The sequence below is a fragment of the Lactuca serriola genome, chromosome 7, assembly GCF_051521515.1.
Source record: "Lactuca serriola cultivar US96UC23 chromosome 7, Lser_US96UC23_V15, whole genome shotgun sequence".
In the NCBI taxonomy this organism is placed as follows: domain Eukaryota; kingdom Viridiplantae; phylum Streptophyta; class Magnoliopsida; order Asterales; family Asteraceae; genus Lactuca; species Lactuca serriola.
In genome coordinates, this window is record NC_136414.1 from 65,030,471 (window position 1) to 65,053,176 (window position 22,706).

At 31.4% G+C, this 22,706-nt stretch overlaps 3 protein-coding genes across 3 annotated transcripts; 2 read left to right on the plus strand and 1 right to left on the minus strand.

Moving 5' to 3' along the window:
• Positions 1 to 1,580: 1,580 nt before the first annotated feature.
• On the plus strand, positions 1,581 to 7,451 carry LOC145061230 (calmodulin-binding receptor-like cytoplasmic kinase 3). Its single transcript, XM_079008658.1, has 8 exons — positions 1,581 to 1,761; positions 2,636 to 3,091; positions 3,465 to 3,650; positions 3,755 to 4,017; positions 4,272 to 4,437; positions 4,733 to 4,822; positions 4,934 to 5,232; positions 6,922 to 7,451. The coding sequence occupies exons 2-8, from the start codon at positions 2,830 to 2,832 to the stop codon at positions 7,135 to 7,137; spliced, it is 1,482 nt and encodes a 493-aa protein (XP_078864784.1). The 5' UTR covers positions 1,581 to 1,761; positions 2,636 to 2,829; the 3' UTR covers positions 7,138 to 7,451.
• Positions 7,452 to 12,161: 4,710 nt separating this feature from the next.
• On the plus strand, positions 12,162 to 16,736 carry LOC145061654 (synaptotagmin-5-like). The gene is made up of 13 exons (XM_079009189.1): positions 12,162 to 12,483; positions 12,969 to 13,071; positions 13,174 to 13,226; positions 13,307 to 13,427; positions 13,519 to 13,640; positions 13,759 to 13,860; positions 13,958 to 14,032; positions 14,142 to 14,221; positions 14,450 to 14,600; positions 14,703 to 14,933; positions 15,783 to 16,061; positions 16,137 to 16,250; positions 16,398 to 16,736. Exons 1-13 carry the CDS (start codon positions 12,379 to 12,381, stop codon positions 16,542 to 16,544), a joined length of 1,683 nt encoding a protein of 560 aa, XP_078865315.1. The 5' UTR covers positions 12,162 to 12,378; the 3' UTR covers positions 16,545 to 16,736.
• A 2,399-nt stretch (positions 16,737 to 19,135) lies between these two features.
• On the minus strand, positions 19,136 to 22,347 carry LOC145061578 (monogalactosyldiacylglycerol synthase 2, chloroplastic-like). Its single transcript, XM_079009106.1, has 8 exons — positions 21,650 to 22,347; positions 21,360 to 21,532; positions 20,704 to 20,865; positions 20,489 to 20,630; positions 20,082 to 20,306; positions 19,915 to 19,977; positions 19,723 to 19,797; positions 19,136 to 19,632 (listed from the first exon to the last, which is right to left on the minus strand). The coding sequence occupies exons 1-8, from the start codon at positions 21,917 to 21,919 to the stop codon at positions 19,369 to 19,371; spliced, it is 1,374 nt and encodes a 457-aa protein (XP_078865232.1). The 5' UTR covers positions 21,920 to 22,347; the 3' UTR covers positions 19,136 to 19,368.
• Between the last annotated feature and the right edge of the window lie 359 nt (positions 22,348 to 22,706).

Genomic DNA, 22,706 nt, shown 5'->3' on the forward strand with positions numbered 1-22,706 from the left:
CAAAACCATTTTATACAAAAATGTTTATGAACTCACCAACTTTTTAGTTGACGCTTTTCAAAACGACTTGTATTCTCAGGAAACCACCAGACAAGTACTCAACCCTTCTTGAGGGTCGGCATCGTCATTTCATGTTTTTCCTACTTTTCAGTTATTTGTATTGACTTTTGAACAACTGAGTTTTTGTAAACAATGTAATACTTGAAATCTCAATGTATGAATGTTTGTGTTGCTATGTTTCATTATTATTCAATTGTTATGATATTATACATGAAGTCACTCCATCCGCCCCCAGATGTTTCCCCCGTTCTAGTTTGGGGGTGTGACATAGGTGAAGACATTATGTTTGATGAATTGATATTTTTTTTGAAAGAAAGAATAATATCGTGTGTGAAATGTTGAGATTGTAGTGTTTATATATAGTGGTTGGTTTAAAAATTGAATAATTGAATTTTTAGGGTAAAAACGGCTAGTTTTTATTTTTATTTTTATAAAAAAGAGTATTTTTTGTTAAAAAAATTGTAAAATGTGTTTGAATTTTGGTCTGGTCAAAAGTCCAAGACCCCAAGCACCAATCAAATCCTCTCTCTCAGAGTTGATGTCAATTTGACGGTGGCGAGTTCTTTGTCGCACGGCAAGAGGGTGTGTAGCGCGCATGGGGCCTTAGAGCATTTATAATGGTGAACCCATATGATAATATGATAGGTAAAAAAATTGTCATCTCACTATTTAATTATATTGACTTCGAATTAAATTGTTTCTCCAATGATTAAACTTTTTAATGATTTTTTTCATTAATTTAATTATTTTATCTTTATCTATTTATAATGTTATATAAAACCCTCTTGTTTAACTAACCTTTTTTTAATTATGACTTTTATATATATATATATATATATATATATATATATATATATATATATATATAAACTTTAGATAAATAATAAATACTTAAAATTAAAGATTTAAATCTTTAATAGGATAAAATGTAATATTATTAAAAAGAATTAAACTATATTGATCATTCAAATATATATATATATATATATATATATATATATATATATATATATATATATATATATATATTTGAATGATCAATAAAAAAATTATCTATTCGAAAAAGGTTGAATTGTTTTGACCATAGTAATAATCTTATAAAAAAATTACATTGGAGATGATATAAGGTATTAAAGACCTATGATAAAAAAAACATTACTATTAAACCAAAAACTATATGAATGGGTAGTCGGTGGATTCAATTTTTTCTTAAATTCTTTGGTATTTTTGTGATTTTCTCTTTCTTTAAACATTTTTATAATCATACATCCATTGAATTCGATAATTTTCTATAACTCAACTTTTCGTAAAAAAAAGTAAGAAACTTGATACAACTTCGAATACACATGGATAGAGGCAAATCTTTCTCCATGCCAGAGTTGCAAGATGACATCTAAAAAGCTGGAAAGCACATGAACTTCCAAAGCCAGCTCACTTTGCTTACATGGGTGGTGACATCATTTATAAATTAGTTTTTCAATATTTGGGCAAAATGATTGACCAATTTTAAATGCAAAACTCATGGATGCCCCTTAAATCTATATTCTATATTCATCAGACCCCCTTCCTCTTCTCTATCTCTCCATCTTCGCATTTCTTGTGCATCAAATCCTCCAAGAAACAAGACATTCTCAACAATCCACTATATAAACTAACCTACTCTAAAGATTTATGCCCTTTTGCTCATCCGACTTCATAAAGGTTTGAACTTTCTTCCTTTACACATCTGTTGACTTGTATCCTGAGTTGGTATCTTGCTGAGTTGATTCGCAATTCTTTAATGTTTTTACTGTGTTCTTCTTAATTCAGTGGTTATTGAAGGATGTTGATTGATGGGGTTTGTTTATTGTTTGTTTTATCATCTGGGGTTGTCTTGATTGTGAAGAAATTCTTTGAAAAATTGCAGTCCCTTAGTATCTTGATGGTTCTGAATTCTTTAGTTTTTTCGTGATCCTTTTAAATTCAGTGCCAATTGAGGGAGATTTCAGTGATATGGCTTGTTTATTTTTTGTTTTATCATCTGGGTTTGTCTCAATTATGAAGAAATCCAATGAAGTTTGAGTTCATACGCGAAGCTAAATTGTTCACAATTCTTCAGTCTTTTTACGTGTTCTTTTGAATTCAGTTGCAATTAAAGGAGGTTCAGTGATGGGTTTTGTTTATTTTAAGTTTTGACATCTTAAGTTATCTCATTTATGAAGAAAAACATTGAAGATTGAGTTCCTTGATAACCAAATCTTGAAAGGGGGAGCATCAATTTAGAACTGCATACTCATTTGATTCATTTTGTGTTGTATCAAAGAATTAAACTTGTTCTATGTCAATCAGAAATTAGGGTTTTATCTTCTTTGATATCTTACTATCTTGATTTGTTCAAATTGAGCTACTTATTGTAGAATTGTAGGAATTTTGACTTTTTAGGAATTGTTTTTCAAGAAGACTTGGTTGAATTTGCTTCTCAGAAGTTGGAATAAATTATGCTTTTTTTTTTTTTTTTTTTTTTTTTTTTTTTTTTTTTTTTTCTAGGCCCTTGTTTTCTTTGATATCTTATCATCTTTTTTGATTTTGTGAATAGGGTTGGAACTTGGAAGACTTTGGATTGAATTCAACAGTGATTACAAAATTCTTGAATGAACTATGAAACTATCTTTATTGATATATAAACAACATGTGATTCCTCCAATTATGCTTCAGATGACTTTTGACTCGAAGAATTTAGCAACACCCATGTTGTAGTTTCTTGATAAAATGGAGTAAATATGCTCGTATATGAGGATGGAAGTGATCTTGTTGAGTTTTCTACTATTGATCCAAATACCAATCATATTCGCCTCAGGAGTTTTGCCTTTAAAGGGTTGTAACACTTACAATATCCAATTTTCAAGTAATTATAATCACAAGTTGTTTTATTTAAATGGAGAATTAGTAAGCAAAGATTCATTTTGCAAGTCTCTCAAGTCAAATCATGCAAACGATTGTTTCATCAATACAAATCTTGGAAGCCATTGCCATGAAGTCGATCAATCTTCAGGTACATGATGTCAAATGTCTAAAATATCCTTTAGGATCCATCTCATGAAAATTGCAACATTTTGATTGGTTGTCAAATGTCTAAAATACCCTTTATCTCGGATTTTTCCCATTAAGGAAAATTCGCAACTTTTATTATGCATCTTGAAAAAAGATATTTTTATACTCCCTCCAATGAAAATCACAATTTTGATTATTTGTCAAATGTCAACAACACCCTCTATTACGATAGGATCTTGTAACAACGATGATGGGCAAATCCGTAACTTTATCTTGAAATCTTTCATAAAAGGAAAAATTGCAAGTTTGAGATGGAGTAGTAGGTTTTATATATAGTTGTGAATCTTGAACATTTTTGTTGTATTCTTGAGCAGAAGGGAGGAGATTTCTTAAAGATCAAAAGATAACAAAAGATGAGAAAAATAATTCCGAATTTAAAACAAAATATTATATCATGGGCGGATCCGGAATTTTGATTTTATGTTGCGGTTTTCTTTGCCCTTGCTTTCATACAAGAAAGAAAGATACAGCCCACACTGTTCTTAAGGATCCAAGTTCAAGTAAGTTTTCAATATAAAATTTTGGTCTAAAAGAATATGTTATCTTCATTGAGGGGCATTTCAGATATTTGATTAGCTAAGTTAATTTAATATTTGTTTTGTAGTGGATTCAATTTCATCTATAGAAATGAACTCGGTTTCTGAAAAGGTTACAGCTAGTCCACTACGGGTCCCACCTAGTCCAGCTAGATTCTCAATGTCTCCAAAACTTGATAGGGTTGGATCGGTTCATTTGACTATGAGTCAAATTGCAAGAGCTACCCAAAATTTCTCTCCATCTTTAAAATTAGGTGAAGGGGGATTTGGAACAGTTTACAAAGCTCAACTACCAGATGGTCAAACGGTTGCCATTAAACGTGCAAAGAAGGTAATATCAACACTCTTGTTTGTTGGGGTGTAAGGGTAACATGGTCATTTACTCATTTTCAAACAGTTTGTTGTTCAGACCAAAAAGGAACACACTTTGTGATACAACACAAACATCATTCTCTATTAAGTTGTTCTTTCTGCATTAATGGATGAGAATTGTATATACGAATTAATCCCTCAAATTTGTTGTGTTTTCTTTAAAAAAAAAAAACCGTTTTTTTTTCATTTTTAAAATGTGAAATTATTGTGTAGGAACAATTTGATGCTCTACGAAGTGAATTTAGAAGTGAAGTTGAGCTACTTGCAAAAATTGATCATAGGAATCTTGTGAAGCTTCTTGGCTATGTTGATAAAGGAAATGAACGCCTTATTATTACAGAATATGTGCCTAATGGAACACTTAGAGAACATTTGGATGGTAATTTTTATTTTTTTTCAAATTCATTATTAACATCTTGATTTAGGGGGTGTTTGGCTTAGCTTTTTAGAGGCAAAAGATCTTTTTGGAGAAGTTACAAAAAGTCAGGTTTTCCTTACTTTTCCAAAAAGTTGATTTTCCTTCTTTGTAAAATCCAAAAGTAGTCTTTTAAAGTCTTTTGCCAAACATCTTTTGTCTATGATCTTTTTCTAAAAGGACTTTTGGCCAAAAGCTAAGCCAAACACCCTAGGTCTTCATTTTAGTAACAATAAGTTTTAATGGTTCCTCTTTTTAGGTGTTCATGGAAATTTCTTGGACTTTAGTCAACGACTTGAAATCTCCATTGATATTGCTCATGGCTTAACATATCTCCATCTATACGCAGGTAAACCCTAACTCTTATTATACTATTTTTATGTTTTTTTTTTGGGGGTTTTTACATAGTTATACCAAAATAAATGAAAGTACAACGTTGCTATTTGTTGATGATGAATAGAAAAGCAAATTATACATCGCGATGTGAAGTCATCGAATATTCTTTTAACGGAAAGAATGAGAGGAAAAGTGGCGGATTTTGGATTTGCAAGAGTTGGAGAAGCGGAGACTGATAACACACACGTTGTGACCAAAGTAAGAGGCACAGTTGGATACCTTGACCCTGAATATATGAGAACCTATCAACTCACCCCGAAGAGTGATGTTTACTCTTTTGGCATTCTACTTATTGAAATTCTTACTGGTCGTCGCCCTATTGAGTCAAGAAGATCACCCGAGGAGAAGGTCACCATAAGATGGGTATGTATGCATTTATTTCTTCTTTATACATTGTGCATTATCAACTTGTACCTTGTGCATTTGATGGTTGTACCATGTCTAAAAGTATGCCTTCTCACCTTTTTAACTTATTTCCCATTCATTCATTGTCAACTTTACCTTGTGTATTCTTTATTTTAGTATGACCAAGTGGTATATTATAGCCAATGGGTTCCTCACCATCTACCCTACTTTTTGATCTTTGTATTAAGAGTAAATTACACAAATGGTCCCTATGGTTTGGGGTAATTTGTACGTTTGGTTCCTAATTTATTTTTTTATTGTTTTTGTTGCATGTTTGGTCTCTGTCTTACCTAAAAATACTATTTTACCATTGATTTTTTAATTTATTTAAATTAACACACCCCAACCCCACTTCCACCTCACCTACCCCATTTTATTTAAATAAATTAAAAAATCAAAGGCAAAATAGTCTTTTTAGGTAACACAGGGATCAAGCGCACAACAAAAACAAACTATATAGACCTTTCGAGTTAAAGAAATAAGTTAGGGACCAAATGTACAAATTACCCCAAACCATAAAGACCATTCGTGTAATTTACTCTTGTATTAACGACTTGTACCTTGCTCATTGGTTGTTGTACCATGGGTTTCTCACCATCTTGTCGTTACTTTTCATCCTTGCCTTATCAACTTGTACCTTGTGCATTAATAGTTGTATTTTGGGCATTAGTATTTTGGGAAAATACCGACAATAGTTAAAAAATGGGGGACATTTTCAAAATTTAGACATAAAAATGGACATTTCCTGGTATAGACATGCATTCCGCGGAGGTAGCTACGCGGAATGACAAAATCGTAAATAAATTAATGTATTAAAAAAAACTCAAGATCCATTCCACGGTGCTCCGGACCTTCAGTTTTTTTTTTTTTTTCAAATCGATTCTTCGGGATTTATATTCATTCCCACAACTAATTATTTTCAAGAAAAGGTTATGATAGTATGAATTTTTTTTGACAATGTTTAGAATGAATGTGAGGTGTAAAAAATTGGTCTTTTAATTAGAGATCATTACATAAAAAAATCATTGGAGGAGATTTTTTTTTTTTTTTTCTTTCTTTCTTTCTGAAGATCCATTCCTCGGAGCTACCTCTTCGGAGCTCCACGGAATGGATCTTGAGTTTTTTTTTTTTTTTTAATACGCTAATTTATTTACGATTTTGTCATTCCGTGGAGCTACAGTAGATTCCGCAAAGCTGCCTCCGCAGAATGCATGTTTATACCCGGAAATGTCCATTTTTATGTCTAAATTTTAAAAATGCCCCCCATTTTTTTACTATTGCCGGCATTTTCCGAAGTACTTTAACCATGTCAACCATGGATATGAGCCAACAGGTTCCTCACCCTTCTACCCAACTTCATTCCTTAATTGTCGACTTGTACCTTGTGCATAGTTACTTGTACCATGTTTATAAGCAAACTGTCAGACCATGTGGCAAGAGCCGATGAGTTTGTCAACCTCTTACACTACTTCCCATCCCATCATTATCCACTCGCATCATGTATACTGATAGTTTGTACCTTATGCATCGTTACTTGTACCATGTTCAAAAGCATTCCTGCCCTCTTTTATCCTACTTTCCATCCCTGTATTATCGACTGGTAACTTGTGCAGTAATAGTTGTACTTTGTACTGTATCTTATTTCAGGCATTTGGGAAGTACAATGAAGGCGAGATTATGGATTTGGTTGACCCGCATATGAAAATGAAAGAAGCAGTAGACACTGAAATATTTTCAAAGATGCTCGGTTTAGCTTTTCAATGTGCCGCCCCTACAAGGGCGGATCGGCCGGAGATGAAGGTGGTGGGGGAGCAGTTGTGGGTTATCAGAATGGATTATCTCAGACATGGTAAAAGAGGCTAAATTCAGATATAAACATGAAGCTTTGAAGCTTTTCTCATTTGTACCCATCACTTTTTTCATGCTTAAATGACTTGTACCATGTGTGTATGCTGATTATACAAGCGGTACAAGTACCTTATGCATGGGATGCACGAGAATGGTGTTGCGGATTCCATTTGAAGATGGTTGAGTTCGGACTATGTTGGTTGGATAAGTTTTATGTGTATTTGTGCATTAAATACTTGTACCATATGTATATATATGATGTATTTGTGAGTTTACTTCATAGTGTTTGTTATAATTTGGTTTTACAGAATGAGGTTTACTTTTTGGTATTTCTTATGATTTGTTAAAAACTGTAATATCATTAATTTCTAGAAAGTGTAATTGTTATTGCACATAAGCTTTATAAATTCAATCAATAATGGCATGTAATTTTTTTTAATTCCACATAGACTGTCAACTGATTCTCTCGGGTTATTCAGTTGGACACAGAAAACTGCATTTCGAGCATTGGGGATAAAAAGTTGGGTATTTCTGGACTTGACTTTTTTTTCAATGTTGTTGGCATGATGGAACTTTTTGAATGAAATAATCAATATTAAAAATGACAATGTATAGAATAACAATGTAGTTTTTGACTTGTTTCACATTACTATTATTTTACATGCTTATTCATTGTGTTATCAAAATGCCTTTTACAAAGATCATTTTTGGTTAAAACAACTTGATTCTGTACTTTGTAGTCATCTCATCAACAAAGTCTATTCTATAAATGTGTAGAGATGATTATTGTATTTTATTGGTTAGCTAACCTACTTTGTAAATAGTTTAATGCTATAGTATCAATCCCAATAGGATTTTTTTTGAGAATGCAATAATTAGATGCATATAGAAAAACTTATGATCATTGGTCATGTCAATGGGTGGGGCAACTTGGACGATGGTTTGAACCTCTAAGTTTTTAGGAGCACATTTTTATATATCTTATTATGTTAGTATAGAAAAAAATTGATATATGGTGAATAGTGAGCAAAAAAAATTAGCAGAGAAGACTAACGTTCGTACGGTTCTTTTGGAACAATCATTGTATTTGGCCTCTCACCACCATCGATTGAAATACTTTATAAATCAATTTTGGTTTATTTCATGCAACCTTCTGATTTCCAATTTCAATTTATGTTTTCTGTTTTTCAATTTCTGTTTTAATATTGCTTAATCCATTGATTTTGATAATCTGATTTCATGCATCCTTCAAAAAGTCGATCTTATATTTGTGTTAATCTGATTTTGAGCAACCTCACCGATTCTGATTTCTGATTCGTGTTAATTTGAATTCTGATTTATGTAAATTGTAAGAAGTCGTTAAGGTTCTTCACCTATTTCGTGTTAGTTTTCTGATAAAAGTTAATTTATGTACTTTCTTTCTGATTTTTTGTAGATAACTTGGAGTTTTAAAATCTTTATTGTTGGAACCTAGAAAACGATTAAAAAATAGTTATATTTTTTTTGAAGGAAAACGGTTCAACAATGATTAAAAAATCATTATATTTTTTGATGGAAAACGGTTCAACATTACAAGTTTACAGCTACGTTTCCTTTACTTCTTTTTTTCTCATTATTTTATAAATTTAAAATAATAACATGTTAGACTAGAAAATATTTATCAGTAATGAGAAAAGGAAAAAAAAAACAAAAAACCGCACAACTAATATTATTACAAAAAAGATCTAAGGATCAATTTATAACAATCGTCATTTCAAAAAAAAAAAAAAATCACCCTCCGTTACTACTATTTTTTTTTACTATAAAGTCCAATTTTTTTTTTCTTTTTTTAATTTTGTTTGGAGCTGCAAATAGGCTTATACCGGCCATGTAACAACACAAGGTAAAGACTAACAGCAAGAGAGATGAAGATCAGAGAGGCCGTCTAGGCAAAGAGCGGTGATCCAGAGGCCGAGAGGAGAGCCTTGGGATGGTGTTGGATTGGTAATCACATTGGCACGACGAGAGGTTGAGACCAGAGAGAAAACGATTGACGAATGATGATGCTAATGTGCGATCCATGGCCAACAGATTTTGAAGGGATTTTAAACCGTATTTATCATGAAAGAAGTTTTTTTGGTTTTGACATTTGAAATATTCTGAATCCTGTTTCATTTTTGTTTAATGGTTTTTAAATATTTTCAAGTTAATTATCTTTTTCACCAGGACATAGTGTCATGTGATTTCATTAGAGGTAATATTTTATTTCTTTAATTTTCTAAACTCTTTGATAACACAATAATAGAGATCATATTTGAGATACAATCAACACAGATTACGCCCTAATACATAATGGTTACTAGTTAATAGTCCAAAAAGTTGGTGGCCATGGCCCCCCTAGCCCCCTTAAGGGTTTCTGGATTAAGGGTCATTTTCATAAGTATTTCCGGTATTAATGAGTATATATAATGATATGTTTTCCTCTTTTTTAAACACAAAAAGTTTGGATTCAAATTTGGAAGGTTACAAATACAATACAAACAGTGTTACAAACTTTATAACAATCCATAAAAGAATCATCAAAATACAACAAAATAAAATTTGTATAAGTGGTTTTCTCATGCTAATTCCTAAAATGTCTATTCTTCTAGTTATTTTAAAAGACATGTCAAGGAGACCAAGTCCTCCAATGCTTTACGTCTTGACGGCCATTTATAGTGTTTTTGGTTTGATCATATTTAAACAGTTTTATTTGGGATGTTTTTGGAATTCACGTAAGTGGTTTTTTTTTTTTTTTTTTCAAAATGTTTGAATAAAAGAATTATGTTACAATTTTTTTAAAAGATGTTAAAATAGAAGAAAATGTTTTAAGGTGAAAAGCGTGGTGTTAGATATAAACCGATAATCACTTCGATAAGGTTGGATGGATGGATTTAGAGAAAAACATGTTGGAAAAAAAACAGGGAAAATCTGATAAAGAACAACTTAAAAACAAATGGGCTCAGCATGAAAAAATAATGGAGGCTTTATGTTAAAACAGGGAAAATCTGATAAAGAACAACTTAAAAACAAATGGGCTCAGCATGAAAAAATAATGGAGGCTTTATGAACACATAATGAGCTTTGAAGCTGGAATAAATGGGGGAAGAAAAAGACATTAGATGCACGGTCTCGGTGTAGGATGAGAAAATAAAGGTAAAATTTACTATTTTTTTTAATCATGTGTATTTATAATTCCATAGTGAAATTCATGAATTAAATGACACATGTTTACTACAAGTTGGGGTTAGCCCACTTGGCTAACAAGGAGGTCTTTAATCTAACAACTAACTAGGAGGTCATGGGTTCAATCCAGGCATAAGAGATATTTATATTATTTTCCGTTTAAAAAAAATGACACATGTTTATCTTATAGCGTAGAGATGCACAAAACCCGATCCGATTTTAAATCTGATCCGATCCGGTTTGGTCAAAACCGGTTTTTGTGTGCATCTCTACTTATAGGTAGAAATATTTATATTATTTTTCGTTTCAAAAAAAAAATGACACATGTTTATCTTATAGCGTAGAGATGCACAAAACCCAATCCGAATCTGTAGGATTAGGATCCAATTTTAAATCTGATCCGATCCGGTTTGGTCAAAACCGGTTTTGAATAGTGAAACCGTTTTTTTGTGTGCATCTCTACTTATAGGTAGAAAAGAATTGCCAAATTTAGAGACACAAATTCACGAATTAAACGTAATTTTTAATATTATTGTGGTGTAATAAATTTTTTTGTAAAAAGAATATTATATTATATATTTTTAACATCTATCAAACATAAATAAATAATAAACCGTTAAGTATAAAATATTATATGTAAAAATAGTAGAACGTAATGATGTTATATTTGGTTATTTTAAATATCCAAACATTTTTTTTAAATGACTTATCAACTTATAGTTTTGTCACTAAAAAAGCTAATCAAAATATTTTTTTTATCTAAGTAGTATTATTCAAAATTCACTTCACCGATTTATGTTATTTACATCTATTTTGGCTTTTGTCCCATAATTTCACAAAATAGCAACACACTTTGGTTATCGTATTTCTTGTGTAAACACGCTTTTATCACAACATTCTTATTATAAAGTATTATGTGACACATTGAGGTATTGTTAACCATGGCTAGATTCACCATATTACTTTGCTTACTTCATATGGTTTTTCATATAATTTTAATCATCATCTAAAAAATATGGACGACCAATGTAACTGACTACATGAGTTTTTATCACTACAAAAATCTAAAAACTTAGTTTGAATATCATAACCACATTTACATAAATATTGATTTATCTGTATGTGTTCATGAGTTTGGAAGCTTGAGTCATTTGAACGAAAATATATCAATATTATTCATGTGAATAAGTGCGCGAGATTGGTTGTTGCAAAGAAGTTCGTATGTAAAATATATATTTGAAATTTATACTCTGTAATCCAAAGTTTGTAGTATGTATGAAACATGTATTTAAAATCCATACTGACTAATTCAAAGTTTGTGACTTGAACCTTCGATTTCAAGAAGGGAGGACAACACCTGATACTGTTGAACTAAAAAGCCTTTGACGGTAATATACTTTGTTGAGATATAAATTTGAAAATTCATTTGTAATACCATTTATGTTGAACATGAAAATTATATTTGAAAAATATTACACTTGGATATGATAACAAAAACCATATATATCATATTTTTCATAAATATCCTTTTGTATATTACCACAAATAGAGCAATTTGATGAGTATCCTTAAAAAAAATATAACCCTTAAAAAATCATATCTTTAATTCGAAGAAAAAGCCAATCTAAAAACTATGACGTGTCAAAGTTAATAAAAGTCAAGCATTTCCTTGTCGGCAAAACCCATCGTGTCCAATTAAGACCTAAATAAAAAAAAATATTAATTAATACGTAATAACCCACTAATTACTTAATTAAATCAAATGTAATAACAAATCAAAATGAAGTACACACTTTACACGGTTCTTCTAATTTCCTCGCTGCCCAAAATCTTCGCTTAATTTACAGAACACCAATAGCCACTTTACTCTAGAAACTGTTACCCTTTCTCCTCTTTCTCTCTCACACACAAACACCAAAACACCCATTAATTGGAAATTTCTTTGGATGCTTGTTCGTGAACTGTTTGAAATTTGGTGTTTTGTGGCTCTAATTTTTCCAAGTCTTTCGGCAAATCTGTTGAGTTTATTGCTATCGTTTTCCTGTTCGAAGAATGTCGTTCATTGCGGGACTGATAACCGGACTTGTGGTGGGGATAGCACTGATTGTTCTGTTTGTTCGGTCTGAGAATGCACGATCTATGCGTCGCACTGCACTTGTAAGTTTGAAAACTCCGATTTTTTGTGTTTTTGGTTGTTTATTGTGTTCAGAACGATAAATTGGTGGGTGGAATTGAATTGAATTGATTTAACTTGATGTAAGTTGCTTAATTTGTAACTCTCGTATCATAAAAGCTGCATATGTACGTTCATGGATTAACCTGATTCGATGAGCGCTATTTTAAAAGCTTTAATTTCGTAGAGGAAGAAACCAAAAGTTATATATTTAGCTTCATCGTAGCTTTCACGCCATAACACACTTGTATCTGCATCTATCTAGGAGTTAGTTCAAAAGGATTTGGATTACACACAACACAAACACTCCAGTCTCCATTATGTGTAATAGTTTGTGTGAATTGTTTGATTTAACAACACACACAATATGCATCTTCCTTAATGTGTGCCCTAAAACATGATTTGAAGCGAGTGTATGCTCTGAATATTCGTGAATTTATTGAAATTTGGGTTAAATTATGTGTTGAAGGCAACAACGATTGCGGCTTTTGCGAGAATGACAGTTGAAGATTCAAAAAAGTTGCTTTCACCAGAATTCTACCCTTCTTGGGTTGTTTTCTCACAGAGACAGAAGTTGAGTGTTACTTTTCTACCCTACATTCTTCCTGCTTATGTACTTCTCTCCATTTTCTTTCCCATCTTCAGGGACTGATGATTTTTCTGCTTAATCTTTCAGTTGACCTGGCTTAATGCTCATCTTACCAAGATCTGGCCCTATGTTGATGAGGTCAGTTTTAAATTTTAAACCCCTCTATTCACCCTCATTATGGTAATATGCTTTTCATGTGTTTTTGGATTGTCTTGTAGGCAGCATCTGAGCTTATAAAGGCTAATTTGGAGCCAACTCTTGAACAATATAGACCAATGGTGTTGTCCTCTTTGTCATTTTCCAAGTTTACCCTCGGCACAGTGGCCCCACAGTTTACAGGTTAGGCTAATTGATAGTTTATGTTCTCTGCTAGTTTAAGAAGATTCCACATATTCTTGAATCTTAATTATCAATTGTTTATATTGTTTAGGAGTTTCTATTGTTGAAGATGGAGCTGAAGGAATAACTATGGAGTTGGAAATGAATTGGGATGGAAATCCTAGTATAATACTTGATATCAAGACCAGACTAGGAGTTGGATTGCCTGTGCAGGTAATTCAATTTGCCTAGATGTCAAGGGTTATTATTGGAATTTGGAAAATAATTGGCTTCAACACTGTTTACTATTAACAAACCATATTCTTTAATCTTAATCTCTTTTATTGTTCAGGTGAAGAATATTGCATTCACTGGGGTTTTCAGGTTGATTTTTAAGCCTCTAGTTCCCGAATTTCCATGTTTTGGAGCTGTGTCGTTTTCTTTGAGACAAAAAGTATACATCTTTTTCCTTCTTTAATCTATTTCTTTGAATATAAATCCAATTGAAAGTAAAAGTAAAATATCCTTTATTTCTTTTTTCTTTTTTGCAGAAAAAGATGGATTTTACACTTAAAGTAGTTGGTGGTGACATTTCAGCTATTCCTGGCGTTGCTGATGCCCTTGAGGTGTGGAAAGATCAAAGATTTTGTATTTTTTTTTTCACAAAAGGAAAACAATGCACAAATTATATTTCTTATATACCCTTTTGCTTAAAAAGTTTTCTTGTTTATTCAGAGTACAATACGTGATGCTGTTGAAGACTCAATCACGTGGCCAGTTCGAAAAGTTATTCCCATTTTGGCCGGGGATTACAGGTACACCCACAACCACAATCTTCAAACTAAATGACATTTTTGCCCCTACAGTATAAAACAAACACATTTGGAGAGGAGAGTTTATCTAATCTATGATCACGTCACTAACTTTAATATCTTTAAAATAAGCATACTGGTTAGTTCAAGAGTTGACAACAAGTCACTTAGTGTGTAAATTACCATTTTACCCTTTTCCTTTTATCTGATCCATGATGTCTTAATCATTAGTGATCTTGAACTAAAGCCTGTGGGAACATTGGAGGTGAAACTTGTTCAAGCTAATGGTTTGACAAATAAAGACATTATTGGGAAATCTGATCCTTTTGCTGAATTATACATACGCCCTTTGCGTAATAGAACAAAAACTAGTAAAGTTATTGTAAGTTATCCTTCTAATTTTTTTTTTCTTTTTCATATATTTAATTAAAAAGATGATCTAAATATCTAATCTTGTTGATGTTACATTTATTTTATGTTTCAGAACAATGATTTGAATCCAATTTGGAATGAACATTTTGAGTTTGTAGTGGAAGATACTTCCACACAACATTTAACAGTGAAAATATTCGATGATGAAGGGCTTCAAGCAGCTGAGCTTCTTGGATGCTGTCATGTGAAATTAAGTGAACTTGTGCCTGGTAAAGTCAAGGATATATGGATAAAATTGGTAAAAGATTTGGATCTTCAAAGAGACAATAAAGACAGGGGAAAGGTGATTGATTATATGTTTATCTTTATTATATAAGGGCAAAATGGTCTAATCACAAAAATAACTAAAAATGAGAAGGTATTATTAGTTTATTATATCACAAAATGACCACTTTTTAAACTTTTATTACAAAATTGGTTCTTCTTTACTTTTGTTTTGGAAATTTTTGTTATACTTTTTTTGCGAAAAATGACAGTAATAATACATATTTATACATATAGAAAACTTGTATTTATACAAAAAAATGTGGTTTTTAAATGTAAAAAATTATTTTCTTTTTATATGGTTTCAAATGGAAATGGTCAAAACATTGAATGAAATTGGAAAAAATAATGTTCGATTTGGAATAAAAAGAAATGAATGTCAAAATTGAAAAAAAAAGCATCTTTTGTGCCACTTTTTTCAATTTTGACATGTCTTCATACACGTCACCAAAGACCGACACATCAGCATGCCATGTTAGCTGACAACTGGGTTGACTAGTCAAGTGATCAACATTGCAAAAATTTAGAAAACTTAGGACTAAATTGTAACAAAAAGTAACAGCGTCAAAATCAATTTTTTTAAAACCATAGCGACTTTTTTTTTTTTTTTTTTTTTTTTTTTTTTTTTTTTGTAATTTACTTTAAAAAACATTTGCGAAATATTATGATGTTTTTTTTTCCGTGGGGACCACTGATAAAGAAATTTTGCAAAATGGATATTTTTTTTTATTTTTTTGTGATAAAGTTGAAAAGGAGGTTATTTTGTGATTTCACTTTATTATTTTTTGTTATTTGTGTTACTACCCGTTTTTATAGTCATATTTAACACACTAATTATTTATAAAATCCAAAAAAAAAACATTTATAGGTGCACTTGGAGCTATTGTATTGCCCATATGGAATGGAAAACGGGTTCACAAATCCTTTTACTTCTAATTACACAATGACATCTCTTGAAAAAGTTCTTAAAAGTGGAGATAACGAAAATGGCGATTTCGTAAATAAAAAAAGAACCGTAATTATAAGAGGTGTCCTTTCTGTCACTGTAATATCCGCCGAAGACTTGCCAGCTGTCGATTTAATGGGAAAGGCGGATCCTTTTGTCGTGCTCACTATGAAGAAAACCGGGATGAAAAACAGCACAAGGGTATTTTCGTCTTTTCAACATACGAATAACAAATACTATACCTCTCTCTTTTCTTGATTATATTTAATTTTATAGGTTGTGAACGAGAATTTGAACCCGGTTTGGAATCAGACTTTTGACTTTGTTGTTGAGGATGGGTTGCATGATATGCTTGTTGTTGAAGTATATGATCATGATACATTTGGCAAAGTAAGTTATTTATTTATTTTTTAATATTGATAGAAGCTGAGTGAATCAGATCTGACTGAATCAACAACTATTAAACAGCTGACAAGTCCATTACGTAAAAAAAGAAGCAATGGTTTTAATGATTTATTTATTTATTAAAAAATGTAGGACTACATTGGAAGATGCATTTTGACACTAACAAGGGTAATATTGGAAGGAGAATACAAAGAGTGTTTTCAACTTGATGGGGCTAAATCAGGAAGATTACATTTGAACCTCAAGTGGATGGCTCAACCACTTTATCGTGATTCTTAGCTTTTGTGAGAAGTACATAAAGTCTTTGTGAAAAATTATGGTAAAAATTCAAAGATTGTTTTATGTAAATTCGGAAGTCAGTCGAATAAGGGCATTCACTTGTTTGGGTAGCACAATTTTGGTTTTTTGTATTCTCTTCCTTTGTATCTTATTTTATTTTATTTATAAAAACCTTGAATCTTCACTCACTAATGTAAGAATTTTTCACTTTCTCCAGTATTTAACATTCACCAACACTATAACAATAATGTCAATTGGATATTTTCTGATATCCGAATTTTTATTATTAAATAATTAAAGGAACATGTGTGATATGAATAGGTAAATTGAGGAATAGTTTTGAATATTATAATACTCTGTGATAAATGGAGTCTAAACAATGAGATTGTTAATGAACTTACGTTTGGAGAATGCTAACCACCATTTGTTTGGAGTCCCATTAGCTCTATATGCGACGTTTAACAATCTTTTATTTGTTTCCTCCCTTACTACCTTGAAATAATCTCGAATTACCTCTGCATTTTATAAAAAATTTATACACATCAACAGAATTGCTACACACGTTCTCAAAAAAAATCAATAATAATAATATAATAAAAGACAAATCTAGCAACTTTGGCTTAAAGTTTGCCACAATATATTTGCTGTAAAATTATTTTTTTTCTATGGTCTCCACAAAAAGTAGAAAAAAACGACCCTTAAATTTACTATTTGTTGCAAAATTGTTTTTTTTTTCTATGGCTCTCAAAAAATATAGAAAAAACGACTGTGGAATTCACTATTAAAATTGTTTGTTTCTATGACCCTAAAAAAGTAGAGAAAAAAACGTCTTTGAAATTCACTATTTGATACAAAATTGCTTTTTCTATCGTCCTCACAAAAAATATAGAAAAAAACGACAGTGAACTCCTGTGCTCTACTAATATACATCATTTTAGTATGTGTTTTTCTTTTTATCATTCCAACCAACCTCTAAAATATACCATTTTATCTATTAAGACGTTCTTTTGCATTAAGTAAAAGGAAATACTAACCAAACCTTGATCAGAGAGACGAGGAGCATGAGTATGAGCATGTCCATGTCCAATTGTTTGGTTAGTTGTTTGGTTTTTAAGAGGAAGTAGGGGACACCCACAAGCTTTGCTAACTCCCTTCAAATCCACAATTCTAGAGTGGTACACCTACAAAGAACAAATCATAGTTTTTTTTTTTGCAAAATTTCAAAAAATATAGTAGGAAACACTAGGTTTACTTTATATACATCTACATAACTTATCCAAAATCATTTATTGTTATATGTTGTAGAGCATTTTCTCTATTAACAACCATGGTTTAAGTTATGAGGTGTTTGAGATTACTTATTTGAAATGCTTATTGATTTACTGTGGGTTGGCATTGGTAATAAGGATTTTTAAGTGTTTGGATTCCAAGATTTCATAAGTACTTATTGAGTTAAATAAATATATTTTGATAAGTTATTTTTTCTTACTTATTGACTTATTTAAGAAGTTTTTGACAAGTCATAAGTCATTTTTTAATTACAAATAAACATCATTTGCCAAACAATACAAACTAACTTATCAGCTTATTATGTTTTGGTATCGGATAAGCTAAATCATTTTTTTTAAACTCAATTTTGGCACCGGATAAACTAATAAGCACTTTTACTAAAATTCATTTTAAATAAGCAAATCCCAAACACTAGAAAATAATCCCAAACACCAGAAAATAGACAAACACCAAGAAATAATCTCAAACACCAGAAAATAGACAAACACAATGGTTCTTAATCTCATGTCAATATTTCTTTTATATTTTCACATTCCGTATAAATCTTTTATTTATGCTAACTATAATATTATTTTCATATTTCCACAAAACAATGGTTAGTTTGTAACTAAAAGTCAAAATTCAAATAAGAATAACTAAAAAGGGTTATTACCATGTTTAATATAGGATTGCTTCTTAGTTCTTGCCACAAGAATATTTCCCCCCCTTGATATTAAACTTCAATGAACACACACAAGTTCAGAAAACATCAACACTTTTAAAGTTAAACACAAGAAAATAATAATAATATATCATCATACACTTTATTTCGCACCCAAAATTTTCACCCAAATGATTTAATCAGAGAATCCAAATGGATATTATCTAAAGAACCCTTGAACAATCAAAGCCATAATCACTGGAATACTTTTAAAACAGAATCACATAAAATTAAAACAGGCTCAAAAAACATACAATCTTCGATTAATGGAGGGTATCAATCGCATATCAATTATCAATTCAGTTTCTAATTTCCCTTTCAAAAAACAAATCAATATCCATGAAACAACAGGTGAAGAAATTGAAATCGAGCTGAAGAAAACAAATTGATATGAAAAATAATAATAATAATAATAATAATACCTGCAATTGATTATTGTCGGATCAATCAAATCGGAGATTAATTTAATCGACGGAGGGATACTTTTCTTCTGATCCGACGAAGATGCTGCGAAAAGTAATATGGAATTTATTTGAGTAAAAAATTAATTACTTTCTTCCCACCAAAATAGGATCACCAATTTCTAATAAAAATCGGAAAATATTTAAATTTTAAATTTCAATAAACAAAACCCAAATTTAAATTTTTACAAACTACAAATCATTCATAACAATTTCTTCAAATTCTAAACCAACCCTAAATCCATACCCACAAAACTTAAACAATTTCCCACAAACAAAAAGCTTCTTAAAACCTAAAAGAATGAATAGATAGATAATCTAAACAACATCTATAAAAATAAAAAATAAAAATTACATGTACAATACAATCTTGCTAAATTAAGTTTGAAAACGATGAAGTCAACACAAAAGAATCATACGAAGGGAGGGGCCCACGTTGACACGCGAGGTCATGAATGTCCCTAACAATGTCAAACACTGCCTCCGGTTGGGCCAACTTGAGGGCATTTTCGGAAATTTGCTTGCGTTCATCTGAGTTGTTGGTGAACCATCCCGCCACTATCCTAGCCGTCTCCTTTGGGCTTCTAGTGAACACACCCGCACCATTTCCCACCACATACGGGACATTCCCTTTTTCCTATTTCACCAAAATAGCAATGTACTTTTTATTAAATTATTTTTTTATTATTATGACATCATATTTTTCATTTTACATTTTTTTACGTACTTGTCCTGGAATATAGTCATTGAGAATGATGGGAAGCCCTCTGATTAACGCCTCGGCAATTGTGCCAGGTCCGGCCTGCAAAAAAGTTCATGTTATAAAATTGTGAAATGACAAAAATGCCCCTCTTTACAATTTACCAATTATAGTAATTTGAATATTTGATAATGAAGAGAGGTGAAAAAGATCATATACCTTAGTTATAATGCAGTCACAAGCACCCATCCATTTTTGCATTTGTGTCTCAAATCCTCTAACCTATCCAATTACATTTTTATTTTTTATTTTTCAAATTTATAATAATGAAAGTGCATTGCTATATAAAAATCAAAGGCAACTGAGTTTTTATTTTTCATTTTTACCTTAACAGGAATCTTCCACTCTAAAGATTCAAGTGAAGAAGCTAAAGCTTTGTTTCTACCACAAATTATGATCATTTGTCCTAAAGCTTTTCCATTTTCTTTATCGAATAAAGATTCTGCAAGAGCCTTTGCAGTTTTCTTCACGGGGCCCATTCCTTCACCACCTCCCATCAACAAAACCGCAGGAAGCACTGGATCCAGTTCTAGCTCTACCCGTAAATCATCCTGCAAAATTACCAAATTACCCCTATGAAATCTCAAATACCATGATAAGAAAAAAAAAGTGACATAGCCAACAATACAGGCATTTGCACACATAAAGATTGAAAACTATTTGTTGCACTTAATGTTAGTTTTGTAATTATGTAGTAAACACAAGGGTATTTCGGTCATTTTTCCCTCCCCACCTTGTTGAGGATAGCTCGTGCAAACGAGGGTCGAACAGGCAATCCGAAAACTCGTACTTGGTTTTGTTCTAAGCCATCTAACAAAGCCCTCTTTGATACCTCTTCTGAAGGGCAATAACATCTTTTGACTCTAGGGTGAAACCTGATTACATAACAAGAATTTTAATTTAATATTCAAATATAGGTGAATTGAAAAGGGTATTTATGACATTTACCATGTTCGATGGCATGTGTTAAGATCGGTAATAACAGTCACAAATATGACTTTCTTTTCTAATCCTTGCCATTTAAGTACCCATAATGGAATGTGTTGCATCATAGGATGAACACTTATGATTATGTCTGGTTTGTACTCCATTAAACCAGCCTCAACTTCCCTTCAATTTACAATTTTGCCACATGAGAAAAGAATGTTAGAAAACTGATGAATTCCCACAACATTTTCCAAGATAATGAATCTTGTCAAAAAAAAAAAGGCCTCTTTTTAAGGTGATAAATAAAGCATGATTTAATTCAACATGAAAAAAGAATTTTAGAATTTCCAAGATAATGAATCTTTTCACTGTGTTTCTTTTGCCACATGAGAAGAATTTTAGAAAAACAAGCAATTCCCACAAATTTTCCAACTTAATTAATATTCCATAATGCGATTTATGGGGATTTCTTTTAAACTTAATACAAAAAGAAGACTCAGTTTAAAATTTGTACGCATGGGAAACTTTTACTAGAAAACCAATGAATTCCCATAAACTTTCCAACATAATGAATCTTTTTAAGAAATGCCTCATCTTTCGTTTATTAAAAAATATAGAATTTATCTTAGACAGTAAATTTATAAACTGTAAAAAAGAAAAAGGGTAAAAATATATACTTGGCATAGAAGGCAGCAATTGCAGCAAGATAAACACCATGAATCCATCGAGGAGAAGTGCCATGAAATGCTACACTCCAAAGCTGGACATGTTTCACCATGAATTTATACTGATTTTCCATGTCGTTTAATGGCCACCCCGTGTATTCTTTCCAAACATCCTTCACAAATATCTATCAACAGATCGATGATTTTGGATGATTCGAACAAATAATCAGTAACCAAATTGAATGATTTATATAAACATATATGTATAGATATAGATATGGAGTCGAAGAAAGTAACAATACCTTGTATTCATCGCCGAATTCAATCTTGAAGGCGTCACGGATGGCTTCGGCGGAGGCACGGTGGCCACCGCCGGTGTCGCTCATTAAAATAAGCACATTTTTTGTTCTATTAGCACCAAGCTGGACCATTTCCATGGTGTCATCTTCATCGTGAATCTCGTATCTTATTCTTTTCTGTCTGTTGCTACTCCCAGCACCAAATCCATAAACTCCGACTCTCTCGAATACCGTCTTCAACGAGTTTTTAGGCGACGCCACTGTCATCACCATCCTCCACCACCACCGGTATACATACAACTATATATTTTTTTCAGTGAAGAATCAAGAGACCTTCAAAAGCTTTTGAATTTCAAAACAAACCCAGGAAACAAACATGGAAAGACTGACTCTTTCTTTGATTTAACGAATTGGGTGTCTTAAAATAAAGATAAATTTCAAGAGAGACGCAACAGAGACATGTTTGTATATTCTGTTTTATGGTAAATGTTTCAAGAAATCACTACCAACTCCAACCCACTGGCCGGAAACTTCAAAGGAACTTAACGCACCGGAAAATTTGTAACGATGATTGCCGGCGGTGAATTAGAAATTATTTGACAGAGACACAGAAGAAATAGGGTAATTTTTTCTTCTAAAATAGAGGAGAGAGAAAGGTTTTATGCTGGAATGATTCCAATCGACATTGTTGGAAGAATGGTGGCGAATGGTGGTAGATTTAAAGATCAGTTATTGCCGATTGACAACCGTACGATTAGGGTTTTTAGTTTCGGAATGTTCGATAGTTTAGATTCGGATCTTTCTTAGTTTAATTTTTTTAATCTTCAATTTTATTTATTTATTTATTAAAAGGTTTAAAAAATGTTCTTCATTATGGAATCGAATCTTTTAAACAAATATGAATCATGATTGGTGATGCAAACTATGTTATCAATAATTTATTCTTCACAATATTGCTATCGTGCCCTTTAATTCTTGGTGAATTATGATTTTTACCCAAAAAATCATGTTCTTTCAATTATCTGTATTATATAGAGATGTAAACAAATCGAATTATTCA